The 17,393-nt window shown below is 38.5% G+C and overlaps 1 protein-coding gene across 1 annotated transcript in view; it reads right to left on the reverse strand.

The window, feature by feature from the left end:
- Positions 1 to 2,951: 2,951 nt before the first annotated feature.
- The window catches only part of LOC124615455 (peptidylglycine alpha-hydroxylating monooxygenase), a 220,069-nt gene continuing 205,627 nt past the window's right edge, over positions 2,952 to 17,393 (reverse strand). The window contains exons 9-10 of the mRNA XM_047143356.1: positions 4,886 to 4,935; positions 2,952 to 3,657 (exon numbers count right to left, since the gene is read on the reverse strand). Of these exons, the coding sequence (XP_046999312.1) occupies positions 3,492 to 3,657; positions 4,886 to 4,935 (216 nt within the window). The 3' untranslated portion in view covers positions 2,952 to 3,491. The remainder of the gene's footprint in view (positions 3,658 to 4,885; positions 4,936 to 17,393) is intronic.

Consider the following 17,393-nt stretch of genomic DNA (forward strand, 5'->3'; position numbering starts at 1 on the left):
TACAGTAATGCAAAATTAAGTTCCATGAAAGTAGTGCACATACCACATACTTTTAAGGTAAAGCAAATGCACAGACCTCTACCTTGCCATGAAACAAAGGCTCATTGTGGTGAGAATGAAAGTTTCTTTCCCAATACAACAATATTTATCTCAGTGAATATGCTACCATTTAAACTCATGTAATCATCAGTTTCAGTAGAGACATCATCCTTTTAATATATAGTAACTCTGGTTATCAGTTGGCTTTTATCTAGGATAAGTATAAATATGATTTAATATCTGCAGGCAATAAAATAATATGAAATTCAAACTGACAATTCATAACATTTTATATAAAAAACATACAAAACTGAATAACAAATTTATAACATATTTACATAAGTCCTAATCCAATTGACAAGTAAAAAAAAAAAATGATTATTAGTAGTGATTTGGATTAAATTCCTAATCATGTATCAAATTGATCAGATGACTAGATAATTATTAAAACTGTTGCAGTTTCATGGAAATACTGATCACCATTTATGCTTTTTCAGACTATGGTTTAAAACATCCTTCACCAAATTGCTTTTCTTTTTATAGATATTCATGATACAGAAATAATACTATTTTTAATGAAAATATAGTTTTGAGTTTATTTTATTATTTCCATATTACTATGCAGAGAAAATACAGATACATTGGAAAAATAAAAGTATGCTACATGTGTCATCAGACAGTATTTCATTACCTTAACCACCCAAATTAAAAAGCTTAAAAAACAAGCATCAGAGATGTCAGCTCAGAAATGGAAGTGCCACCTTCATTCCCATTTATAGTTCTTTTAATGTAAATCGCAATTGAAATATTTAACATATAAATACTATGAAAGACAGAAGGGCAGTGTCTGCTTATCAATTGCAAGAAGAGGAATGATAGAAGCTGGTCTAGCAATCGGATAAGTGAGAAAATGCAACTGTATTTCAAGTTTTTGAAACTTGGCATTCCTTAATTGGAAAAAGTCACAATTTCTGGTGTTTGACCTCTGCTACAGCTGCTCATGTTTCAGCCACAAGTGAGTAGACACCCTTCATCTATCCAAATACTGTTTATTTTCATTTTATTAATATTTGGAGAATGAGAAATAAGGAAATGTTTGAAAAATTAGCCCTGTAAAAATAGCTCAATAGCATGAATGTGATAACCTGTACATAATGAGGACCACTTTGTCAGTAAAGAATGGAAAACAAGGCAAGCAGGTGATACAAAAAAGAGAGAAGTTGGAAGCATAAGGAAATGGAAAAATGATCAAGAAATAGAAAATGTAACATGTATTCAAGGAGAGAGAAGAGATTATAGGAAGACACAACGAAGAGGGGAGTTGGTAAACATTGTGCAGATTCATTATTGATTAACTACTGCAATGTCAGGTACATTCTAGAAATAACACCCACTTAAGAAATTCAAAGGAACCAATGCATGAAAATGGTTCTTGTGAAAATATATCTCTGAATTGCTAAACTGCTAGTGCAGCATGTTCAGTGACCAGATGACACTTTTTTCTTTATTGGTCAGTGACTGTTCATTGTATATGACATCCTGTGTATTGTTGTGTGTCACATCAGTTAGTGGGATACAAACAGCAGATGATATATCTGGGTACGTTAATTGCTGTTTACACTACCACAGATAATAAGGTCTGTGGGACTGGAGTACAAAGTGATGAACAAAAGCTAAGGCAGAGTCCACATATAGGATGCAAATATTTCAGAGTATGGATTAAAACTGAATATTATTTCGACAAATGCCTCCCATGCGGTACGCAAGATTAAATACCAGGGTGGAGCGAAAGGGTGGTGAAAAATGAGTTACCTGCTGGAGATGTGGAGATGCTATTTACTTGCAAAGAATGTCTTTCTCTGAAACTGACTGATAGTGGTGAAAAGAAAACCACCCTTCCAACTTGTTTGTCGACAGGAGCATTGTGATAATTGTTGCAATTAAATCTTTTGTGAGGCCGTCAGTACTGGTGACGGACTATGTACTGCAGTATATCTGACGTCAACACAGATGATATTCAGCATACCTTACTCATGATACAGAATGAAAATTCTTTGGATTTTTGATGTATTTCTGTGAATAGATGTACTTATGCAACTACAAGGAAGATACAGAAAGGTGTAATCTTTGAAGTGTTGAAGTGGTGTATTCAGAAGGAAAGCCAACACTGATAAGCGAGAATAAAACTGCTTGCCCATGGTGAATTACCAAGTGACTAACAATATCCGTTAATACATTTTAATTGGTGATGAGAAGTATTCATTGATGGTAGTCATCCAATTGATCCTGTCATGAAGCAGGTGTGTGCTAATCCCACTATACAACAGCTGCCACAATACTGGTAATGAAATGATAACGTATTTACTAGAACTATATCACTCCGTTTCTTTTTTCTGTAGTTGCCAGCTCAATGTCTTACATTAAACGTGAACCTCTAAAGAGTCTTCCTTCAAAAGGTGTATCTTTGTAAGATGAAAATATTCCTCAAACAATTTTTGCAGTGTTTCTGGTTTGAACATATATTTGTTTTGTCAGCTCCTTCCCTTCTTTCTTGCGTTTTACATGGGTATTAAAACACCCAAGTATACACTCTTTCTTTTTTGCTTCATTCTTTACTTTTGCCTACCTTTCACTGCTCACTACATTCAAACTCTTCCTCCCCCACACCCCACCCACCTGCACAGGATTGCACATAACCTTGCTTCATACTGATAATCACATAATTAAAATCCAAGAAAACTAATAATTTAACTGAGATAGTTCTGTGCATACTTTCAATAACATTTACAATGATTTCTATTTCCTAAAATTATGTAAAAAAAAAAGAAAGATACATTGAGTGAAGGTGAATATCACTGATCATTTAGGCTCAAGGCCATTTTTAAAATAAATAGAGAAATAAATTTTCATGTAATTGTTTCAGAGGGCATTGTATATGACAAGTTAGATTAAAAATGTTATTCTAAAAGAATAACAAACATCTATAGTGCATCTAAGTGATTTTATTTTTAAATGAATTGCAAATATGTGTAGCAGATCTTTAAATGTGTGGTTCCATAAATTATGCACAGGAATTCACTATTACTCTGGGCTGCTCTTTAAATATGTATTCAAACAGTAGCATCTCATACTGCAGATTTTGAGCAAAAAAAAACTTGAAATGTTTTGAAAAATACTAGAAAATGTGAAAATGAAAGTGGTTAATTTATATATTCTACAATAGAGGAATGAAAGTACTTGCATTCATCTATTTTTTTATGAAGTTCCAAATGTAACACATTTACACTTTTCACTTTCAGTGCAGACAACCCTTCTGAAATTGTAAAAAATATTATGCTGCTGACAATGACGCTGATTGTGCAGGGTAGATAAAGGCTTACTTCAAATTCATTATCATTTTCCAAATACTAATACTTTCAGGTTTAGTAATACTCTATTCTTTTCTAATTAGCTTACTCCAACTGGCTAGCATCATCTGGTATATTGTTGAGACCATCTGATTCACGCCAACTGTAGAGTGGGGGTCCAGAGCTGAAGCAGTACTTTTTTTCCAGTGGAGATCCATTTTCAACCCAATACATCAAGTAAAAGTTGCACATTTCATCCTCATTTGTAGCACTGGAAAATAATAAATGGCACATTAAGTTATTAAAATCAAATATTATTATTCTTTAAATAGTTCCACCATCTCATTGTGCTACAATCATTTCTCACACAGAAACCTAGGAATGTGTAACAATTACATTCAAGTTATTTTCACAAATTACAAAACAATAATTACTATATTATTATCATTAATTCTCTGTCAGCACATAATTTCTTTCAAATGCAACCCATAAGATAGAAATAAATAGGGTTTTTTTTCCATGGCAGATTGTGTTCTTCACAACTTTTTTTTTTCTTTCTTGTCTTCCTGAGAAACTTTTATGTCAAGGATATCTGAAATGCTTACATTTAAGGAGCAACATATATTTAATTGTTGCTTTAATTAGCTAAATTAAATCTGAGGTAGTTCTAATGCATTTACAGCTATGGAAATATTAGTACACTTGTACCTATGAGATTGCACTTCTTACACTGAGGAAAACCTAGGTTTTATTTTGTTGCCATTACGAAAATATTAGTACATTTATGAAATTAAAAGTTTTGTATCACATCAGTATCCATGAAACTATTAGACGAATCTGTGAACTAAACTAATCTCATAACTTCATAGGCTTCAACAGTCACCATCAATCATTTTGAATATTAGGCCATGTCATTATGAGACACTAAAATAACTTTGCAGTCGTTCTCTTCGGGACAACTAATTGCTGAATTCTAGTGACAGTCCTCTCCTACATACTGTCTTACTCCATTTGCCAGCCAGTTACTGACATCACACTCTGGGATCCATTGGACAATTCAAAGTAAAGATTGCTATGGAGGGTGGCTATATGATATGGAAGTTGGAGAGAGGAATAACTGATCATTCGGACCTAAAGTTGAGAGATATCCATCTGTTTTAAAGGATGAGGGGAGATCATTTTAAAAATATTGCAATTTTTAATTTGATTGATCTTGTGGCGCCGATGAAATCGACACCAACATCGATATGCATTTATCTTTGGACTCTAAGCATTATCTTTGGCTGTTCCGCCATAATCAGTTCAGTTCTTTGTGATCCTTGTTATGTGTTAAGGTTAATAAACGAACTATTGCTAAATGGGTGTGATTATTGGTGTAACCTACCCGGTAATCCTCCTCAATCTTTAAGGACCAGTTTTTTGGTGTCACAGGCATTGTTAAGTTTTAACACTATGGTAACTATAGCTTGTACAAAAATTTATATACACAAGTTACTTACCCTATTTGAGTCCAGCGATTACGGTTGCTGTACATTGTACACCTCGCTGCCTGCAACATAATTAATTCCAACATTCAGTATAATGATATTAACTTATATGTTTATACTGTGTGTTCTTAAAGATAAACATTAAATATTATGAGAACTAATCACACGTAAGTGAGCCTATTGTAAATAAATTTTACATTTTTCTTTTCTACACCAATACCTAACGTGTTCATACACTTTTGCCTTCAGCCAAACAATGATTAATGCTACAAAGTAACTTCACAAAGTAAGTTATCCTTTATTATGGCAGGCCAAGTAACTTTTATTGAATGCTGCACTATACTTCATAGTGAATCAAACAATGGAAAATCCAGGATGGAATGTAACAATATTATGAGAGGGAAAGTTGCTACTCGCCATATAGTGGAGATGCTGAGTCGCAGATAGGCACAACAAAAAGACTTCCACACTTGAAGCTTTCGGCCAATGGCCTTCTCGAAAAGTAGACATACATACCAACACACACACACACACACACACACACACACACACACACACACACACACACTCACGCAAATGCAACTCACACACACGACTGCAGTCTCTGGCAACTGAAACCACACTGCGAGCAGCAGCACCAGTGCATGATGGGAGTGGCAACTGAGTGGAGGAAAGGAGGAGGCTGGGGCCGGGTAAGGGGGGGGGGGGGGGGGGATAGTATGGTGAGGATGGCGGACAGTGAAGCGCTGCAGGTTAGGCGGAGGGCAGGGGAGAGGTGGGGAGGGGGAGGGGGAGGGGCAGGGCGAAGAAGTAGAAAAGGAGAGCAATAAATTTAAAAAATAGTAAATAAATAAATCAGGCAGGATCTACAGTCACCGCTCAAATCCTTAGGCCCATCCCAGAAACTCAGCCTGGAGTCCATCTCTCTACTCACCCCTACCACTCCCCACACTCCTACCTTCTACATGCTTCCTAAAGCCCATAAACCTAACCACTCACTGTGCTCCCACTGAGAGAATTTCTGCTCTCATAGACCAACACCTTCAGCCTATTAGCAGGAACCTACCCTCCTATATGAAAGATACCATTTCCTCCACCAACTCTCCACAGTTCCTGACCCTTTACCACATGGTACCCTGCTCACCACTACTGATGTCACGTCCCTGTACATTAACACTCCTGATACCCCTAGCCTTATTGCTATTGAACACTGCCTTTCTCAATGCATAATGGATTCCAAACCAACAAACTTCTTCCTGGTTGCCATGGCCAACTATATCCTCACCCACAATTACTTGTCCTTTGAAGGGATTACCTACAAACAAATCTGGGGTATGGCTATGGGCACCTGAATGGCACCATCCTATGCCAACCTATTCATGGGCCATCTAGAGTAATCCTTCATAAAAACCCAGAGTCCTAAACCCCTCACATGGTTCAGATTCACTGATGACATCTCTTCTATCTGGGATCGAAGGTGAGGACACCCTATCCACATTCTTCCAGAACCTCAACAACTTCTCCCCCGTTTGCTTCATCTGGTCCAACTCAACCCAATAAGCCACCCTCCTAGATGTTCACCTCCACCTCCTCAAAGATGGCTACATTAGTACCTTCATCCATATCAAACCTACTAACCACCAGCAATACCTCCACTTCGACAGCTGACAGCTGCCACCCATTCCAAAAAAAGAAGTCCCTTCTGTGCAGCCTATCCACCTGTGGTCATTGCATCTGCAGTGACGAGCAGTCTCTCTCGAAATATACTGAGGGTCTCACTACCTGACCATAATTATCCTCCCAAACCTTGTACAAAAACAAATCTCCCGTGCCTTATCTTTCCATCTTTCCAGTCTCCCACCATCTACCAGAGTCCCATTGTCCAGACACAGAGGAGCATTCCCTTCATAACTCAGTACCACCCAGGACTGGAGCAACTGCATTACATTCTCTGCCAGGGTTTCGATTACCTCTTGTCATGCCCTGAAATGAGAAATGTCCTGCCCACTATCCTTCCCACTCCTCCCACAGTGGTATTCCACCATCCACCAAACCTACACAATATACTTGTCCATCCTTACACAACCCCTGCTCCCAATCCCTTACCTCATGGCTCATACCCCTGTAATAGACCTAGATGCAAGACCTGTCCCATACATCCTCTTACCACCATCTACTCGCAGGGCTACCTGTGAAACCAGTCACGTGATTTACAAGCTAAGCTGCAACCACTGTGCTGCAGTCTATGTAGGTATGGCAACCAACAAGATGTCTGTCCACATGAATGGCCATCAACAAACTGTGGCCAAGAAACAAGTGGACCACCCTGTTGCTGAACGTGCTGCCAAATATAATATCTTTCATTTCAATGACTGCTTCATGGTTATGCCATGTGGATCCTTCCTACCAACACCAGCTTTTCTGAACTGCACAGGTGGGAACTTTCCCTGCAATACATCCTACATTCCCATAACCCTCCTGGCCTCAACCTTCGTTAGCCACTGTCCTGACCCATCCAGCCCCTTCCCTGCGCCCTTTCCATCACTACACACCCATTATTCCACCATCACACCCAGTCTTTTTTTATTTATTTATATATTTTTGTTTTTTAATTTATTTTTCTCCTTTCCCGCTACTTTCCCCCGTCCCCTCTCCCCACCCCATCTCTCCCCCTGCCCTCCGCCTAACCTGCAGCACTTTTCTGTCTGCCATCCCCAACATACTGTCCCTCCCCCTCCCAGACCCAGCCTCCTCCTTACCCCCACCCAGTCGCCACTCCCAGCAGTCACTGGTGCTGCTGCTCGCAGTGTGGTTTCAGTTTGCCTGAGACTGCAGTCATGTGTGTAAGTTGCATTTGCATGTGTGAGTGAGTGAGTGTGTGTGTGTGTGTGTGTGTGTCTGTGTGTGTGTCTGTGTGTGTGTAGCAACTTTCCTTCTCATATTATTGATACTTCATAGTGACGCAGATTACGACACTATTTTTCTACGCAGTCTCCAAGTGTCTGTAAACAGTTGTCAGAACTTTCTGCCAGTTGTTCAGTTCCTCAACAACAGATAAAGTTCCTTGATATTGGGGCTATATGCAAACTCCTGTGTGAATGTCCTCACAGTAGGAAAATATATTTTCCTCCCTGATGTTGTTTCAGTTTGTGAAAAGGTGGAAATACTTTTACGCAAGATCTGGACTTGTTCATCAGCATCACCCATGTCTGTGGGGCCCTGGTAAAAGTGTTGCCAACATTTCACTATTGCTTCACTTGACACTTCATGTAGTCCGTGTAGCATGAGAATTTCATGGTGACTTGTGCAATTCAGAAGTTATCTCTACAAAAATCTTACTGTCACATGTACTTCACACTGTGATGCATCTGCTATCTGTAGCACAGCCAACCTGTGTCTTCAGGAAACTTGGATCATTTACTCTGTTCTTACAACACACAACTCTTCTTGTCAATGGTCTTAGGCTGGAACAAAGTGTGTAATTTTTTTCTGGTGTCCTAAGTATTTTAAAACAAAATTTAAGCACGCACTATTGCACATTCTTGATGTTAGTAAAGGTGATTCCTTGAGCAACCAAAATATATGGATGTATCAACAAAAATAATCAATTTTTGAAAATATAAGTAACTGGATAGATAAAAAATCTAATCACTAGGCAGCAGCAGGAGAACACACATATAGAATATATTACAGTTTGCTAGCTTTTGGAGCCAGTGGCTCTTTCTTAAAGGGTTGAAGGGGGAGGAAGAGGGGTAAAGGAAAAGGACTGGCGAGGTTTACAAAAAGGGATACATTTCAGAAAAGTTGCACTGAACTCCAGGTCAGGGGAGACTTACCGGAAGGGATGAGAAGGAAAGGCTTCCCTTCTTCCTTCTTTCCTTCTCATCCCATTCCCTCTGCCAGAAGAAAAAGTCATTGACTCCACAAGCTAGCAACTTTAATATCTTTTACGTGTTTGTTCACCTGCTGCCACTTGGTGAGTAGAATTTTTACCTATCCACAATATATGGATGTCATGTGACAACAGGTCCTGGCTGTATGCTGGGTGTTAAAGGGCAGCTCAATGCATATTGGTCAATGTTTGTTGGGTCATTTCTTTGGTGAAAAGTTATGCATTATCGAGAAGCAACACATTCTTACCAGTATGCTACACTTTGTAACAGGAAAGCAATCTTAGACAACTTGGTAGAGATCAATGTAGTTGGCAGAATTAATGGTCTGATGTCCCTGGAGGAAATTAACTAACAGAATGCCAGCACATCATGGCCATGACCACAGTAGAAACCAGATGCTCACTAATCAATTATTTTCACCCAAACTGCATCACTTTCCTCTACTTTTTCATAAAAAACTTTTGAGAAATTACAGTCTAAGCAGCTTTCTACTCTTCTTTTAAATTTCAGAACCAAATGAGCTGGCACTTTACAGATAAGTTGCAAGTGATTACTGAACACATTTGCATCAATTTCTCACACAGTGCCACAACTGCCAGTTGCAAATGAGTTCATAAATGGTCAAAATGTTCTGCACACTTGCTCCATTTAGCAAATGAGGCATGGGGATTTGTGCTTTTTGATGCATCTGCCACATCCTTGCACTTTGAAGAGTCACTGTTTTTTTAATAGTTCAATTCAACTTCATACACTTTGGTGACCCCTTTGCAATGGTGGCAGCTCCTGCCACTTTCAAATTTGTTTTCCTCTCTCCTCCTCTGTGACCTTTCTAAGGCCTCTGATAGTGTTAACTATGAAATCCTCTTAGCAAAGGCTGAATATCAAGATATAAGTGGATCAGATGGCTCATGGATTAAATCCTAACTGGAAGAAAGCAGGTCATATTTAACAACTCTGAGGGGCACTCTGTGTCATCTAGCTGGTACTCTATTCACTGTGATGTTCCTCCGGGCTCTGTACTTGGTCCCATTCTTTTCCTCGTCTTCATCAGTTACATTCCCTTATGTACTAGCTTCAAAACTCATTTTACTCTTTTCGCTGATGACATCTCCATCCTCATCAACAAAACTCCCAAGCACAATCTTGAGGATTCGGCCAGTATTGTCTGTAATGAAGTACTTAATTGGTTTGATAATAATCGGTTATCACCAAATTTTAACAAGACCCATTTCGTTCATTTATAAGTAAGTAAAAAAGTGGAGGATCAATTCAGTATTAAATGTAATGGTAGTGAGTTGGTACAAGTTGAGTCATCCAAGTTCCTGGGTGTACACATTGACAGGAATCTAAAATGATCTGAACATATTTTACAATTTCTCAAAAAAAAAAAAAAAAAAAAAAAAAAGAATATCAGGTCAACAACATTTGTATTATTTCCACTGTCTGTGATCGAGACACCACAAACACTGAAACTTCCTGGCAGATTAAAACTGTGTACCGGCCTGAGACTCAAACTCGGGACCTTTGCCTTTCACGGACAAGTGCTCTACCAACTGAGCTACCCAAGCACGACTCACGCCCCGTCCTCACAGCTTTACTTCTGCCAGTACCTCGTCTCCTACCTTCCAAACTTAACAGAAGCTCTCCTGCGAACCTTGCAGAACTAGCATTCCTGAAAGAAAGGATATTGTGGAGACATGGCTTGGCCACAGCCTGGGGGATGTGTCCAGAATGAGATTTTCAGTCTGCAGCGGAGTGTGCGCTGATATGAAACTTCCTGGCAAAGGTCCCAAGTTCGAGTCTCGGTCTGGCACACAGTTTTAATCTTCCAGGAAGTTTCATATCAGCGCACACTCTGCTTTCCTGGGTAACCAGCCACTTTCCAAAAAACTATTCATTGCCCAAAAAGAGACTTATTACAATAATGAACGGAGTCCAGCCTAGACATTCTCATAGAAACCTCTTTACAAAATTAGGGATACTAACAATTGCAAGTCAATATATCTACTCCCTGTTATGTTTCATTCGTAAAAATGAGCACCTATACAAAACCAATGATTCACACCATACCCATGACACCAGGAGGAAGATGGACCTCAATTATGAATTAAAAAACCTTAGTATTGTACCAAAAGGAGTCCATTACATGAGCTGCAAGGTGTTCAATACTCTTCTAACATCACTGAAATCACATGTCCACAAGCTTCCCAAATTTAAACAACAGCTCAAACATTATCTCATAGATAATTCCTTTTATTCGGTTGAAGAATATTTCAATTATGTTAACTCTAATCAATTTTTTTCTTTTAATTAAATCTGATATACTCTTATGCATTACGGTAGTTGAAATCATTATTAACATTACTATGCCTTTTATGTAGCTATTGAGATCTACTTTCATTTTAACTTTTTTAAGTGTAATTTTGTCTATACCTATTAATGTGTATTTTGTCTTATATCTCCTCTTGCATGAGCATTTTTTTATGTGTTACTTTTGAGCATTTTTTATGTGTTACTTTTGCATAATTTGTAATAATTTAACACGACTTACGTCCATGCAAATTTTAGTGATCTAAATAAATAAAAATAAATATAATAATAAAGCTATAGTCAGTGCATATGTGAAGAGAAATTCCCCTGAAGAGAGTTCAAGGCACTCCATCAATATTGTCTTTTATTCGTTTTAAGGCAAAGGAATGGTGGCAAGTAAATAATTATTACAAAATGTATTCCAATTTGCTCAATTTTACCACTACAATGCAGTGGAACACTTTTTTTGGTTACATCTCAGCAGGCATTGATTTCACTGAACACTCAACATGTAGCTGTACTTATGTTTGTTTTAATTTCATTCAGATATTTGACAGAAAGCATTTAGTCTCATCAGGATCTGTCATGTATTATCATTGAAGCGATGTGGGACCTACCCATCTCACACTATCTTCCAGCATGAACGAATGTAACGTAAATCCTGCAGTAAGTATAAATTTGTGCCAGAAATTCTCCTCCCCAAATCTGAATGTTTGCTGCTAATGCTTGTTTCTAATCATTTCCTGGTTGCAATGGGGCATCTTAAATGTTTTGACATTTCTGTAACAATTCATTCAAACAAAATGATGCTAAACTAGCCTTGTGGTTGGATTCCTATTTCAAAATAAATTTTAGAAAACAAAGTTAGTACAATCGTTCATGAATTTTTGGTCCTGCACCTCTCAGGCAGATTGTAAGTACTCCTATCACTAAGGCACGATCTGTTCCAAGCTTTCCCTTTAGCATTCCATCATTCTGATGCATGATGTGGGTTGATGATAAAAACATTGAGTTACCATTTTAGCCATACCTTTGACATTTATCCTTACCCAGATAATCTCCCATTCTGACTCATAACACATTTGTAAGATTGAGGGATGATTTTAGGGCAATAAATGTGCTGCTCTATCTTAGTAGAAGTTAAGGAGTTTTCTTTTTTTTCAGAAATAAAAATGCTGCTAATAATGTGTTCAATCTACTGTGGTATATATTCAATTCAAAACTTAATTTTTCACAACTGTTTATTTCTGTTTTCACTCGCTATCTCTTGTATTATGTATCCATTGTTATTGTGTGTGTGTGTGTGTGTGTGTGTGTGTGTGTGTGTGTGTGTGTGTGTGTAAGAGAGAGAGAGAGAGGGGGGAGGGGGGGGGGAGAAACTTTGGGACACTTCTGCACTTCATTAATATTAAGTTTGCATTGTCTTTTTTCACTTGCTTTGATGTATATTCCCATCCATAACAAGTGAAGGTGATCCATCATGCCTCTGTAATGTACAACATCTAACTGCTTATCCAGCATACAAAGGGGTTTCTCTAACTTAAGGAAGTACTGCTGTCTGTTATACATGGTAATTTGTGTTCAAAATTTCACTGTGATTCTTAAAGGGATTTTCAGCCACTGTGGGAACATGGAATGGAAGTCTGCTTACATAATGCAATGAGTAAACTAATTTTTATTAATTTAATTTATTTGGTACAATATGAGAAATGAACAGATTTCAATGACAGAGATTTTAGTGCATACATTGGAGAGCTGATTTCATCACAGGTTCACAACTTTAAATGCAAGGTAGAGTAAATGAATCTGCAGCACTTATCATTTTCGACCACTTAAATCTAATTGCATGCTGAACATACAAATTGATTGGCCCTAACAATTACCTTGAGTCACAACTAGAAATAACAAGCAGCTGCTTTGCAGATATACTGTGCAGTTACTCAGCCATCATCTGACATTATGATTAGTGCCAACCAAACAGTAAGTTTTTGGAAACAACCACAAGTCACCCTTACTGATTTTTTATTTACCAGTTTTGTTCTCCAAATGAACAAGAGCATCATCAGAACATATAGTTGAAAGTTGGCTGACAGCACTAAAGATTGTATTTAAAGTTGGCTGATTGGTCTAAAGATTAAACTAGCAGTGCTATTGTACTTAAAGTTGCATTTAAAAGTACAGCGGTAAAATGATGACATTGACAGTGCCAAAGATTAATCTTTCATTTGAAGAGCAAAACCAGTAAATAAAAAAATACTACATGCAACTTTTGGCTGTTTTCAAAAACTTAATTTTAACAGTCATGCCCCCTGCATGCAATGCCTGCTCTTGCTACATCCAAACAGTTATTAAGCCAGGAAACCCTCAAACAACACAATCAATTAATTGTTTTGAACTGTTATGATCTTGTCCTTGTGGCTTTGTTCCACACCACAGCATTAACAGTTATGGTACAGTTAGTTTAAGAGGTGGCCTAATACCCTTTCTGTCACCACCCCATTACCCCCGGGATAGAATTTTTCTACCTCAACTGTCTGCCTATAATGTTACTCATATGAAAATTTTCTAAATGTTTGTGAATCATGTAACTGAGGTGGGACTTGGACACCAAACCAGTATTCACCTAGTGGGATGTGGGAAACTGCCTAAACCACTTCCAGGCTGGCTTGAACACCAACTCTCATTAATCAGCCAGGCATATTCTGTCAGAGTCCAGCGCATCTTCCCATCCCATAAGCAGAGCTTTAAGATGCTCTGCTACCCAGGTGGGTATTTTTGACTGCAGAATATGAGAAAGCTATTGGACAGAGGGGTTAGATAAGTTAATTATGAACAATAAACAACACAGTGCAACACCATCTTTCCCAGCCATGGCACTCTTAAACCTGATAGGACTTGATACACTAATCCTGACACTTAGTAGATGGAAGTTTATATTATTAGATGGAATTTTATACACTACCATTATTTGTGAAAACTGTTATAAGTCCTTGGGAGTGTCTTAAGGAAGGTAACAGCGCAATAATAGTTTTTATGAAACAGATTACAGTACCACGATAATATTCAGATCTGATGCTTGAGTAACAAGGAAAGTTGTGTTATTTCATCATCAAATACATCAAGTCTTTGACATTTAGAAACACATAAATAAAAGCATTCTCATATTGGGAGATGTAACCCACCTACTGTGAACAATTCGTGCTCAACTGAATGGGCATGGACACCTAAACTGGTTTCATAGACTTTCCACCTACTTTTTCCTTTCAGTGCTGCTACTGGATCAACAGAAAACTAGGGCATGATTACCCAGAGAAAGGCTCCACAGTTTTTCACTGTTGGAAGATGACGATCTTGAGGTGTATGTTTCCCATGATGTTCTCCATATGCAAATACAGTTTGAGTAAGAAACAGTTAGAAAATGACTCACTGGATCATGTCACATTTCCACAGGTTGATATTTGAGGTTATGAGCTTCTTCGAGCTTTTTCGATTATTCTTAGCACTCTCCTGGTTAATAAGATACTTGTAAATAGCAACTCTCATTTCCTTCCTGCTATTTCAGTTACATTTTCATTCACACTATGTTCCATGGATGCATGTTAATACATGAGTTGCTTAAGTGGTAATGTATTAAAGGCAACAATTGAACAGGTTTATAGGTTTTCTTCCGTTATCATGTTTATCTGGTAGGTGCCAGATTAGAGAGGACTGAAAATTTGTCATCACTGAAAGTTTGACATCATGTACGTCAACACACCACCACAAATGATAGCAAATATACTACTTACTCAGAACACTCCCAAAGATATTGCAGGAACAACACACCACCACAAATTATAGCAAATATACTACTTACTCAGAACACTCCCAAAGATATTGCAGTACAAGTTTATGCCAAGGTGTTTGTATTATTTTTTCCAACTACTGTACCAGACTTGTAATCAAATGCACAGTCAGCTGCTGAATCCCCTGGGATTTTGAAGCAGAAGGCCTGTATGTGTCCTTGTTCAGGCCACATTTTGTCAAATTGACAAATCTTTCACTAGATCAGAAAGGACTGGTAATGTTAATTAACAAATTAATTGTTTCAAAAAGTTCAGATTCATGAATGGTTTACACCACCTAGGTTTACGGTAAAATGCAAAATGGACAATACAAGCTCTGCAGGGTGAGGTGTTTCTTCATAATGTGAATAGCACAACCATTCTGCACAAGTCAGTAGATCTTTTCTGCTTGCCAAGAACTCCTTGCAGATAGTTTTTATGGCATACAATTGGAGCAGAGTCACTTATTCATTGATTGTGTTCTGTAGATCCCATCAGGAAGTCAAGAATGTAGAGTAAACGATACATTAACAAAGGACATCAGAAGCACTGAAACTTAAACTGCATTATCAATCAACTTTATTATTGTTATTATTAAGCACAGTGCATGTTGCGCACCCCCATCCCCCACCCCTCCCAACCTGCCCTAATGGATGATGAGTTGGCATGCGCAGTATTGCTGCTGAGCAGTGCGTACAGAGGAGAATGGGCAGAAGTGTGTATCTACGCATCGTGCTATTGCAGTAGCTATACATTACACAAGAAGTACATTATGCAAAAAATAGTATGGAGGTATGGTTTAAACACATCTAAGATTTTATAAGCTTTGTAATCATTACTTTGAACTTATCACACAGCACATATCAATAAATAAATGCATTTTCACAAATGTGTGAAAGATCTGTAGTGACTGCTACACACATCATCTGCTATGGTTGTGCACATTAGCTCCATTCACACTTTCCAGAAATGCAGTCATGGTGTGAGTTGAGTGACTGTGCAGTGACAAATGAGTGTTGTCAACTGCCAAGTTTGTGTCTGCCACTTGAAGTGTTGTGTGTGTTAATATTTACCTTATCGTTATTCTGTTCTTTTCTTGCTGTACACCAACAAGTCATCTATAGCAAACCCTTCTTTCCTTTCTGTTATTTTGCATTAATGAAACTGTTCAAGTCCATTCTCATTATGTGAATGAGCACTTATTAAGTATAGGTAGCACTAAATGATCTAATATTCCCATCAGTGGAGATCCTGACATAATCAGCACAGAGAAGACTGGTCCACAATAATATTGATTACAGAATGGAACCTTCAGCAGTATCATGACTGGCCATATGCCTCCCACTGTTCTGGCCACATAATCCGGTTCTCTGATTCTCCCAGGATGGGGCCACCTTTTGATAGGTCATAATAACAGCAGATGTGCCTAAATTTGCATCAGTAGTGAGTGATCTTGATCAGCGCTACACTTCCAAAGTTCAGGATATACTCACGACCACACTGTAGAGAATGCCTACAGAAGATTAAAGACTGAGCTTACTCATAGAGTTGCAGCATCATGGGAAGACTGTACCAAACAAGTACTGACTCAGGAAGACATAGGCAGCAGAATACCATCCCAGCACCTGTGTCACTTCTACAGCAGAGTGAACATCTGAACAGTGGCTAACAATCTCCTGCACACACTATGGGGCAGCCGTCTGCCACCACAGCTAAAAGTTATTGTTGCATCACAGACAGAGATGTCTCTCAATGCTGTTTCAGAACTGGTTAACCACATCCTAGAGGTTATTGCTCCAAATCAACAGGTTAGTGCTGTGACAGTGTAAGGTAGTAGCACATCCATGGCCCTTACTGTCTCACTTGCAGATTACAGTGTTCTGTCTGCCGAAGTTGATGCACTGAGCACACAGACTGGCATGCTGATGTCACAACGGGATCCTAGTTGCTATAGAGGAAGCAGCTATAAGTGATATAGGTGCTGTTCCTCAAACTCAGTCAGTATCCAATGCTTACCTGCCAAGTTGCTGATACCACAGAAGATTCAGAGAGCAGTCTAAAAAGTGCACTAGCCCCGGCATCTACCCAAATGCAAACAATGGTTGATTGTAGACACCACCAACTGCCCAACTATGTCCCAGTGCCTATTCATTACTGACAGGGTATCAGGCTGGAATTGTTTAATAGACACAGTTTCCAGCATTAGTATCCTGCCCAGAGCATCACTGCACTGTTGCACCTGTCCACTGTGCTTAGCTTGTCTGCTGCAAATTCAGGAATTGCGACATATGGCATGCAGCATGAAGAGTTGAATTTGGGGCTCAGTCATTTCACATTGGATTTTACTGTTGCAGATGAGGCCAAAGCAATTATAGGTGCTGGTTTCCTAGCTCACTACCAGCTCCTACCAGACATAGCAAATGCCCACCTAGTGGACAATATTACCAGACTTATGGCCACTGGGGACCATTGTGAGACAGTATGTATGACATC

Source organism: Schistocerca americana, chromosome 5 (assembly GCF_021461395.2).
Source record: "Schistocerca americana isolate TAMUIC-IGC-003095 chromosome 5, iqSchAmer2.1, whole genome shotgun sequence".
Classification (NCBI taxonomy): domain Eukaryota; kingdom Metazoa; phylum Arthropoda; class Insecta; order Orthoptera; family Acrididae; genus Schistocerca; species Schistocerca americana.